Raw genomic sequence first — 12187 nt, forward strand, 5'->3', positions numbered from 1 at the left:
GAAGACAGACTTCGTTTTTGAGTGCGTCGTTTGTTATTAATTTGAAGCTTCATGTTCGTTAGTCTATCGGATTGGTAACTGGGATGTATTCTAGGTGATGGTAGAAAACATAAAAATCAGTTAACAAATGAGTCATGTATTTGATGATGTATTCAGTTCTACATGTTATGTAAATAAATCTAGCTTAGGCGCTCTGGCTTGGGGAAGATGAAGAAAAATGTTTCTTTCATCATCTTTGACAGTTAATAAACACGAAACCACTTGACCGGGCTTCATCACACTTCTACACTAAGGTTATATCGACTGGGAGCACCAGCTATGTAAGTCTCATTTCAAAATAACCACGCGCTTCTGAGCTATAATGACATGCTTATAGACAGGAAGATAGGGAAATAATTAGGCTTAATTAGGTTAAATATTCTTGGCTATCTCTCGTCTCTAATGTAACTTGACGACGAATCGTTACCGTGAATCTTCGAGTTCCCCGCCAGTATCGCACTTTCCGTGAGTTTCCTTCAGTTGTGTGTCCTTGTAATGGGCCGTTCTAAAACGCCAACGTTCTAAATTAGCGAGAGTCTAATAAATTGTAGGTTTCCAGATTAGCTGTCACCTGCTTAAACACGCAGCATCGCAAGATACAAAACAAACTATGCAATACTTACGTGATGCATCTTAGGTTGAGTACTTTCAATTTAATGCCACTGTTGATCTTCGGATAATATTGGATCAATGCATGATTGAATGAATCGCTTTGAACATCACTATTTCATACTCCCAGGCTTAAATAAAAAGTGTCTAATCTCAAATCAACGGAGGCAGGCCATTTCATTATTATCATGAATTTGATTTTTGACCGTAGACTTTCCTTTTAGTAAGGACGGTTCGCTTGCAACGAATGTTACAACAGAGATTTTTGATACTCTCAACGAGCAGAATTTTCTATGGCTAATACAAATTTATCCCCCAATTTTATGCGTGTGATTTTCACTGATCTCGACGTAGAGAACCATTAGGCTAAGTGGCGATACGACATTCTCAAGGAGGTCGGTGAGAAAAATTAGTATGTATTCACGTGACTCAAGTTTTTACACAATATTGATTGATATTAATTACGTTACTATGCAAAACCTCAAACGGATGGTCTACATAAATTCCGAGTAATTAATGAAGTTGTACTGCTTATGCACGGGCACTTATGACGGTACGTGATGGGTATGCGGCGAAATGTGGCTTACCGTCGAAATCACAGACAAAAAGTGTAGTAGGCATCTCGATGAAAAACTATCTAAATGGTAAATGGTACTCTTAAGAAGATGTTCCTAAAATATGAAGATCTTTGTATGTATAGTTTGCAAAAAACAGTAAAAAATACCAATTGTTTTGCACGAAGTTTCACACATGATCCTCCACTAAATGCTCATAAAATTCTTTTTGGGAATTGTGTAATAGCAAAATACAATTCAGTTCATTTAGAAACAATGATTAGATGACAAACGATGCATATTACTTTAATAAGTTGGGGAAAACCTTTACTTTGAAGATTTTGTTTTTATTTTATTAGTTGAAAACGACGTTAAGAACCATTGGTCGGGCCTGAGTATAATAGGCTTACCCCTTTTACCGCTTGCTCCTGAGAAGCGCTCGCCACACTCCATTTTCCACCCATCCGTCACACTTAGGTACACTTATACAAAAATTCCTACAACCATATTAGGATATTTAACTTTCATCGATTATTTAAATAATCTGCCTGCAGCTATGTAACTGACAAACATTTTTATTCGAATATCTTGTTACCGTAACACGTAGACCCTGAAGGGGGAAGCCCCGATGGTAAGTAATTTTACAATATCTTTTCCTTAATAATAAATAGAAATGATCGAAAGTTCACGGTCTCTAAAATTGCATTACAGACAACTTCTCATGACGTTTTTATTCCAGATCAACTTTGCCGTATTTTCAAAGTTTTCACAGTCCCATGCTCTTGGTCAGTACCAAATATACATTCTGCTGGCTAACATGAGCAAAACGGTTCAACTAAATGCTGATGGTACTGTAGATAATAATCAAAGTGTTCATCATTTCAAAACTCATTAATTAGGATTTGGTAAACGGTTAAGTTTGCACAAGGAATTGTTTCACCGGATCATTCGCTATTTACCAGGTCAATATTTTTCTGTCTAAACCAAGTCACACAATCACTACTATAATTGATTCGTTGTGAATATACCAGGGTTGTTATAGAAAAAAAAATTTGAAACTTACATCTGTCGAATTAAAGAAGAAAATTGTAATAATAGCTTTTCAATATCTCCAATTTGGAGAAACAACAAAAACCGACACACAGTTATTTCGCATAAATTTATTCATAGCTGCAATAAGGCTAATGATAATTAAAAAATCTATTATGTCGAAAAGGATAAGAAAATGCCTACAATGAATTCCAAGTAACAGAAATCACGATATTTTATCGCGATTTATATAGCTGTTTAATTTATTTTTTTAATTCTCAATCAGATTATAATATCGTAAAACCTGTGATTAACTTTTGATTTGTACTATTCACTACACGCTGATGGTAAAACGTATACGTTAATTTTGCAAAAGTACATAGTCCTCGTCGTTGTTGATTAGAGCATCTTGAAGTAAGTAACCAGACAAATAAGTATCGATCTCAAAGGCGAAAAAACGATGGCTGAATTCGCCGCAGATGATGCTGCCAGCAAATCGCTCCACAGTTGCATCCTTTCCGGTTGAAAATCGTTCAGATTCAAAACCGTTGGGTCCGAGTCACTTCCTATTCTGAGATAATTATTGTTGCCAGCTGCAAACGGTTGCCAAGTTACACCGCCAGTCGTTGTGGTTGGGATTCTGGAACCAACGTCAACGGTCAGGGGCAAGATCGATTTTTCCAGAGCAATGAATAAAGCACCAAAGACTTACCCAGTTATTGCGAACGAAGTCCACAACTCCATCATAGTGTCCACCATTTGGCGGTCATTGGCAGTCATATTCTCTCGAGTTGCGCCGAAGATCGCCTCAGTCTGTGGAAACAGGTAAAACATCTCATCGGCATGAGCAGCGCTGTTGTTCGGCATTGCACTGCTTATCATGTCGGTTTGACTGTAAGTTCCTCGGTAATCGAAGGAGTAGAAGAACTGATCACTCTCAAACATGCTGTTCTGCGTCTGGACCATTCTGAAGACTGGGTATATGAAGTTATTGTCGCTTATGAGGAGAGTGAGATTATACAAGATCTGAAAAATAAAGTTTATGCCATTTGCTCACGTCCTTAAAATACGAATCATAGTATTTATGTCCTAGCTGAAAGTATCCATCAAACCTCCGATCTATCTGCTGTCAAGTCGGTGAAGTAAAAGTCCTTCAATCCAGCAGTAAACGCAGAAACATCGTCAACCCATTTTGAGTATCCAAGTGTGTTGGGGATCGCGTTGTCGATATCAGCTAGAAACTCCTCAAGCAAGCTGGGCACCAGTACGTATCCTTGATTAGCAAAAAGTATTACTAATTAAATCATTTACCGAGATTTCCACGTGGAAAACCCCAACTTTGGGGGTACGCCCTCGACATCTCCGAATTCAATTTCAATTTTGAGAATGTCCCGTGAGTTTGATGGTCACATTCAACTGTTTTCCAGGATGCATCCTCGAAAGAGTATCCCCCAAATTGCAACAACCCTCAAATTAAAAGTGCACATTTACCCAAAGTTGTGCGTAAATTAGGGAGAACTTTTGTTTTTTCTTTACTTCGATATAGGGTGTTGCGACTGGTTCAGAGTTTACTTCCTACCTGCAACGAAGGTAGCAGCTTCATCACGCGTGCTTCCCGATATCGATGGCAGGTCATGCATCTTTCCAGCGTTGACGAGGTTGACAGGACTGTCTGTGAGAAGGGCACCCTCAATGTCTGGCTCATCAGTCGGGGACCAAGACCCACCCACCGTGTTCCACACACCGGACATCATATCCGCTAGCATAAGAGTCGAACTATTCAGTTCTCTAAGACACTCGATAAGAAGGGTCGAAGTACTGCTATCGCAGTTGAGATATCCACCAAGGGCGCGGGAATGTTGTGCGGACAATTCACTGGGCTGGTAAGGCCAGAAACCGAAGGCTGATCCGCTCTGCGCGATGTACTTGTGGAAAAGGCCTAAAAGAAAAATTGTCGTGACCATTCGCCTAGCATTTTACCAGTCAACGATTCAAAGGTATAGTGTGCAACTTCAAATTTAATTGGAGAATATATTATGCATCTCAAGTATACATTAACCCTTAGCGGCCACACCTCAGCCAGGCCACATAGCGGCCACATGGGGTAACTCACTACCCCACGCTCAAAAATCTAGTTTTAGACCTCTAATTTCACTTGTTCTGAGCCTGGGGTAACTAGTTACCCCGTGTGGCCGCTAAGAGTTAAATGTCTTCAAAATTAAGCTGGCAATGCTACCAATACACTTAACGTCGGTTAATTCAAAAACCTCCCTATGACTTAAAATTTCCACGATTCGAAGCCAGGATGATTCAAGTTCTTAATCATATCACGGGTTTCTTGGTCTAAACTGGTCATGAAATACATATACGTACTTTTAATGTCGAAAATGTTTGATACTTTTTAAGAGGGAGTAATCGAAAACTGATTTTCTCTTGACTTCAACTTCTAGTTATAGTATTTTCACGGTACTATTGCAGTATGTTCCTGTACGTTCATGGAATGAAAATCATTACGAAAATAATGTTGTTCTTTTAAAAAAAAACAATGGAATGTTTCACTTTCGATATTCTTGATGAAGAATTGATTTTCAGTCATTTGAATTACTATCCATTGTTATTGATAGGTATTCAACGACTTTACCGTTCTTTCCTTTTCTATATCACATATAGGCATATATGTAAGTCTCCCCTTAGCTCGCTGGGGATTTAAACCCAAGTCCTGCCATTCCGCGATCTCACATGCTAGAACAACGTGGCTACGGTCGGTACAAGATAACATTTATTCCGAAAATCTGAAATTTTGTAATACAAAGGCCAAGCGGATGAAAAAATGCACAATTAGATTACGCCTTGGGTCAGGAATAGAAGACAACATTTGAAGTACGTAAATGCATTTCAGTTATAACCAAAAGATCCTCTAAACCACGAATAATCTGAATTATCGTAGGGTTGAATCACCGAAGTCTTACTAATTTTCCATTGAGCGTGCCGTGGCATTGCCAGTCTATTTTCGGAGAAAATAAATGTATACTTGAGATAGCATCTTTTCCAAGCGCATTTTAACACAGCATGTTATGGCTCTGAAGCGTCGAAGTGCGGTTAAATCTTACCCCTTGCCAAGTCTGAAAGTGCCAACAGTTGCACTGAAGCACCACCGGCGCTGTTCCCCATTATCGTTACTTGGTTCGGATCTCCACCGAAGAACGCAATGTTGTCGCGAACCCACTCCAAGGACAACACCTGATCCTTGAGGCCCCAGTTGCCTGGCGCGGCCTCGTCTCCAGTGCTCAAGAAGCCCAGCACTCCCAAGCGGTAATTCATGGTGACAAGCACCACGTCTGCGTCGAGCAGATAAGCTGGGCCGTTGCCCTCAAAGTCTCCACTTCCATAGGCGAATCCTCCGCCGTGAATCGAAACCATCACCGGAAGCAAAGAAGATGAACCACTTTCCGGAAGCTACGGGCAACGTATTTCAAATATTCCTCCCTTGAATCTTAATTAATGTTCGAAATCAACATGTTTCTTTATCATTCACCTGCGGGGTGTAAACGTTCAAGTATAAACAGTCCTCGCTTCCGGTTACCACAAACTGTAGGCACTTTTCACCATCCACAGTCGCATTGAGTGTCCCGCTCCAACTTTCCGCTGCAACGGGGTTGCTGAATCTACAGACACATTACTAGATTCAGATGAGTATGGTATCAAGCTCGAAGAAGAACGACAAAATCGAAGAATTGGTTTATTTTGAATACCTACTTTCAAATCTAGGAGATTCGACGAGTACAACTGTAAAATCTAATAATGTCATCATGATATAACTCTTATGGAAAAAAATCCCAAATCGAGATTCAACCCCCTAAATTAAAGGTCCATACCTAAAGTCAGGGTTAACCTTGAACTTGAACAATTTTGGAGTCGCGAACTTACACCGAAATTTTAAGGTTTTATCCTGAAAGTTGAGGATTTATCCTTAAAAATGGTTGAACATAAGACCCCATAAATCACTTGAGAATTACAATCAGTTGAGAGTAATCATTAATTTTGGAGTTATCCTTAACGTTAGGATTTAACTCCAATATTCGGGGTTATTTACATCACCAATTACCATATCGTTTTGGTTTGGAAAAAATTGAAGTATTTTTATATTGTAGAATATAAACCAGTGTTCAATACTCTTCATTGTGAAAGTATTTCAACAGATCCATCATGACGTAACACACCTGAGTTCATGATTTCATTATAAATATTTTAGCAGTGTTCTTCGAACTTATTTTGCAATCTTAATCGATGACCACGTCAATTATCTGCCCAGCTTCGTTTTCGTTATGTCACTGATAACAACATGCATAATATATTATGCTATGATCTAACCCATTAACACGTATTCGGTTGAACAATTTCAGGCAAATTATTCTAAATCGTACTTAAAGTCAATTTCCGTTTTCAGCAATATTGTAAAAACGGATCGTTAGAAAATCCACAATTCCAGACAAACCTCAGGTTCCCGATCGGCGGTTGAGCGTAAGGAATTCCCAGGAAAGAGTAGATGGTTCTATTATTCAAACTCAACACGGTTGTGCCCTCAAGAGCACCCTGAAGTATTGTAACTTGAGGAGCAGTGTTCCTTGTACTTGCCAATGGGATGTTTCTCGCGTCGGCATCGCTAATCTTGGTTAAAATGTTAAGCAGTAATATTAGCCCGCAAAAACTTCTCATACTGTGGAAACTCATCGTAATTCGCTGTCCCGCACAATTAACCGCTGCAGCGTTTTCGTAATTCTCTTATGTAGGACATGATACCAAACGATTAGATAAATCAAATTATCCCGATAATGAATAATTCACCACTCCAAATTATGAGTTATATCGCATTCAAATTCCAATTAATTCTCCACCTCGTAAAACCGATTGAAGAGCAGGATTCGCTGTATCTATCTTCGCAAGTCATGATAACTCGGATTTCACCTGTCACCTTTACATGACTGAGTAGTTTTATCAAATTTAAAAAATCAGTGTGTTGGATACGCGTAATGTCAAAACAATTGTGCAAATTACCGATGACATAATTTTCTATTTAATAAAATTAGTCACAAATAATGTTCACATTTGATCTCCTCGAGTTTTGATACATTGTTTTGGAAATATAATTCGTTGGATCGTTTCTTGAATCGATACTGATAAAAAAAAAATCTGTTGCATTTGCCTACAAAAATACTTTCGAATAAATAATCAAAAGAATAGCAATTGGTCGCAGGGAGAATGAACCATAGGATGTACTCCCTGAAGTTGTGGAGGTCATCAGTTCCTTCCAAAAAAGCATTCTCTCCTGGAGAAAATTGTACTGGATTTCGAGTGTCGGATCATCGTCGTTACCAATACGGAGGTAGTTACCATTCGCAGAATACGGTAACCAAGTCGTGTTGCTGATCACCGCTGAAGTAGTTGGTGTCCTGAAATCATGACCATGAATTAACGCAAGGGTAAATAAAGAGTTCGCATTAAGTGCCTTACCCATTGATGGCGAAGGAGGTCCAGAGTTGAACCATCGTCTCGACCATGAGAAGGTCAGTTTCGGTCATGTTCTCGGTTCCCACACCGAAGAGTGACTCAGTCTCTGGGAACAAGTAGAGTAGCTCGTCGCAGTGGCTGATACTTTCGTCCAGCAAGGAACTGTAAATGTATTGACTTCCATAGCTGTAGGTTCCACGGTACTCGAACGAATAGAAGTACGGCGAATTTTCGGCAATTGCGTACTGTTCCTGAACCGCGGTATAGATTGGATACGTAAAGAATAAGTCAGTCACTAGTCGAGTGAGATTATACCACAGCTGAAAATTAAATTTGCAGATCAGACTATTTAGCCTGTTCTATCAATGAATGGAACGAAGTAAAATCCAACCAGAGTACTATTAGTCGTCATGTCGTTGTTGAAATAGTACGACTTTAATGCAGCGGTAAAACTGGACTCGTCGTCTACTCGTCCGGAATATTGGTAGATAATTGGCGCAAGGTTGTCAAAATCATCTATCAGAATTTCGAGCAAGTCAGACCCTGGAAGGCTGGCTGAGAAATAAAGGAAAACATTAAATAAAACGATTCAACTCGTTGCTTCTACCTGTAATTCTGCACCGATTTTATTCCTTACCAACTAAAAACCCGGCGCCTTCATCTCTGACACTGCCAGTGATGGATGGCAGGTCACGCATTTTGCCAGCCGCAATAAGAGTTGCAGGATTGTCAGTAAGGAAGGCACCATCCATGTCCGGCTCATCGGTCGGACCCCAAACCGGAAACGGATTCGTCCCCCAGACGTAGAACTGGGTTCTGGCCTGTGTGATGACCGACGCATTGATTTGCCTGAGACAGGCTACAAGATAAATGGACCCATTCGTCGGGCAGCCAACGTACTCGCCGAGCTCAAAAGCCACATTGGCGTAGGTTGAACTGAGCCTCCAGGGCCAGAAACCGAGTGCCGACCCACTGTGTGAAATATACTTATGGAAAAGACCTATAGAAAGTGAAGAAATCTTTAGCACAGAATACGTAGTACGTATACATTGTTATCTGAAATTTTGTAGCAATGGTTCTGATTCGATTGTTTCTGTTGTACGTAGAAATACCTACTGCGTATCCCGAAAAAATGACAATGAGGCAATTTGCTGTTGCAACTTTTCTCTATTTCTTAACTGCCCCCACCCGAACAAAATATTCTCAAATCGGACTTAATATTATTTTATCTATAGCCCAATTGAATTGGAGTTTGTAATAATTTTCTTTTTCTGGCCTAGCACACATGATTATCAAACTCTCAGAGGTGAAATTTTCGATTTTTGCCCGCTATAGATTGTTCAAATTTGAACCCGATCTGAAAACTTTTGTATCTGGTAGGGTCGATTGACAAATAATGCTCTACATATTTTCTATAATTACTAGTTTTTACACTTATCCAAAATATCATTATTGGCGTGATGAGACTATCATAAACTTATCAGGAAACTGTTCTTTGATGCCAGATTTATGTTTTGAATTGCATTCCGTGAAGCTGTGAACATTGTCCGCAAACATAGTGCCATACTCAATCAAGATCTTATGAACTGGCAGCAGGAAGATCAAAGAAGCTGACGCTGTTGTCGCTTCTAATTTAAGTTATGTATTTGTTTGTGCCGCTCGGGAGCTGGACATCACAACTATTTCAGGATATCCTCTCACCAGTGGTCAAATCCGATAATGCGAGAAGTTGCACTGATGCACCGCCAGCGCTTTGACCAAAAAGTGTAATTTGGTCAGGATCACCGCCGAAGTATGCAATATTATTCTGGACCCATTTCAGAGCCAGAACTTGGTCCTTCATCCCCCAGTTTCCGGGGGCAACCTCATCTCCGGTGCTCAAAAAGCCCAGCGCGTCAAGGCGATAGTTGACTGTAACGAGGAGCACGTCTGAGTCGAGAAGGAACTCTGAACTATAGAGATCCGAATTCCCACTGCCCTGCTCGAATCCGCCACCAGGTATCCAAACCATTACCGGAAGCAGTGATGAGTTAGTGTTGTTCGGAAGCTGACGGAAACACATGAAGAGTTATACTCACAAAGAAACTTCGCGACGTGTTACTCTCCGATGTCAATGAAACATTTCGGCATTATAGAGTGTCCGAAAACATTCAACACATGTTTTTGCATCCGCGGAATGCCGTCCGGCGATCGTAAAACGATCCCCAAAAATATCAAATCTTTTTACTCTTCACCTTTTTACATGAAGTTTCAACCCTGTTTTGAAGTCAGTTCGCCACTTCGGGTGAGCTGTTTCGAATTTTTCACTTTTGATTCCAGGTTTGAATTCAACTACCACGAAAACGCCGATATCTTAATTTTCATCAGATTCGACCTAACTTTGATAAAACCGATTTTCAAAAGCAAAATTCGAAATAATAAATCCAAAATATCGAACTGACTTTACCAAAGCCGGTTCGAATTCAATTGAAACTGGTATCCCAACATTTTTGAAGCAGTTGGTTTCAAGTATTGAAACAGAAGATTAAAATTAGAAATGGCAGTCTCTAAAGGCTTATTATCTTATCAACTGTTAAGAACTGTTTAAATTTCATAAAAATCGGCATTCTGACGAGTTTAAGGTCACTAATTTTGGACCTGTAATCGAAATTTCAAAATACTGAATGGCGAAGTAAATTTAAAAAATTTGTTTGAACGTAAATTATGCTATTTGAAACAATTTTGACAAAGTCAATCCATCATATAAAATTTACACATTTCGATCTCAGATTCAAAATCAGCGAACCCAAAAACACCAAGACACGAATCTTCATCGAATTCGAACCACCATTTTCGGGTCCACCGTTTTGAATTTTGAAGTTTGACCATTGGACTCGCAATCAGTTACCGTCAAACTTTTAGGGTTACTTTATCACGGTATAACACTATCTTAAAATGATTATTACTTCGGGACGGATGAAAATGAGATATTATCAAGATTTGATTTCACTCTCTTAGGGTGTAATACCGCAGATATCAAAAGCACGCGTCTATTTTTTAAACTTATACTATAATCCTGCAAAGTTTCATCAAAATCAGGGTGGATTGACAGCGAGAATTAGGAATCTCGCATTGTCACCTGAGGCGTGTAAACGTTCAAGTATAAACAGTCCTCGTCTCCAATAACTGCTCCGTTAGAATACTGAGTGCACACGTTCCCTTCAACAGTTGCGTTCAGAGTTCCGTTCCAAGCGTCTGCTGCAACAGGGCTGCTGAATCTGAAAATACAGTATCAAGTTATATACTTCAGACGGTTCGAAAGTCCGGAGATTTGCGAACTGTGCCACTCTCTGAACTTAGTTATTGAGGTTCAATTACTCATGCTTCCGAAGCTAATCTGACAACTGGCTTTTCACTCATTTATAGCTGATGATTTCACTGCATCTAATTAATCAAGTTAAATGACATCTTTCTCAAAAGTCACCTAAGTGATTTACACATTTTTTTTTTTAATGTAAGACTAAATATTTTTGCGATTCTAATTTTTTTCCTTTTTCGCGTAAAATTTTCCAGTATTACGTTTGTATAACATCACAATCTGTTGTAAAATAATGTTTTCAATCAAAGACTTCTAGTTCTGAGGAGCCCACTCCCATTAGAACCGAAACATCGTTTCACAATACATTTTTTTTTCTTTTTTTGACCTGATAACATCGTGAAAAGTTTATACATTTAAATATTTTGTTAAATGAAAAAATCGTCGTTCACCAAAGCATTCGTCCTGTCATTTATTTTTGGTAGACTGCTAAATTCGGTTTTCTCAATCCTCTATCATAATATTATCGAACCTTAAATCTCCGATAGGTGGTTGACCATATGGAATTCCATAGAATGCAAAGATGCTTCTGTTCTGGCGACTGAACAGAATCGCGCCCTGCAGATCGCCCTGAGGTACGGTTACTTCCGGAGCGGTCGCTGCGTTGCATTCTGCTCGAAAGAAGATGAGAACGTTGAGGAAAAAAGTAACCAAAACAAAATTTAAAACCTTTAGCGAGCCCATTGCAGTGTATTTTTATTATTCCCAAGCACAATCACTTCAATTGATTAACTGCCATGAGCTTTAGTCATGGCACACAACTGTGCAGTATTATCAAACGGATTAGACCAGTGACGCAATTTCATCAATAAAGAGAGAGCGAATAGTGTTATCGCCAATATTGTTATTTTACTGATCTTACATACTTGTGTTCATGGTCAAATGTGTCGGGCATGATAAGTGTTAGATGTTTACGATTACATACCTAAGCAGTCTAAAGGCGGGGTCCACGGTGGAGTCCAGGGGACAAAGACAAGAAAACCAAAATGTACTATTACAATTTTGTTTCCTTAAATACTTCAGAAAGTCCAAAATTGGGTAGATAATTGGGTGAGAAATGTAGTGCAATAAAACATAGAAAGATATTTTCAGG

At 39.3% G+C, this 12187-nt stretch overlaps 2 protein-coding genes across 2 annotated transcripts in view; one reads left to right on the top strand and one right to left on the bottom strand.

The window, feature by feature from the left end:
- The window catches only part of Flo2 (flotillin-2), a 98779-nt gene that overhangs the window by 30940 nt on the left and 55652 nt on the right, over positions 1–12187 (top strand). The gene's annotated exons all lie outside the window — the stretch shown is intronic.
- On the bottom strand, positions 2348–11870 carry LOC124212730 (uncharacterized). Its single transcript, XM_046613097.2, has 14 exons — positions 11567–11870; positions 10858–10996; positions 9441–9786; positions 8377–8739; positions 8131–8294; positions 7743–8059; positions 7438–7681; positions 6727–7010; positions 5767–5896; positions 5342–5687; positions 3811–4170; positions 3344–3504; positions 2944–3257; positions 2348–2871 (listed from the first exon to the last, which is right to left on the bottom strand). Exons 1-14 carry the CDS (start codon positions 11776–11778, stop codon positions 2631–2633), a joined length of 3621 nt encoding a protein of 1206 aa, XP_046469053.2. The 5' UTR covers positions 11779–11870; the 3' UTR covers positions 2348–2630.

Source organism: Neodiprion pinetum, chromosome 2 (assembly GCF_021155775.2).
Source record: "Neodiprion pinetum isolate iyNeoPine1 chromosome 2, iyNeoPine1.2, whole genome shotgun sequence".
Classification (NCBI taxonomy): domain Eukaryota; kingdom Metazoa; phylum Arthropoda; class Insecta; order Hymenoptera; family Diprionidae; genus Neodiprion; species Neodiprion pinetum.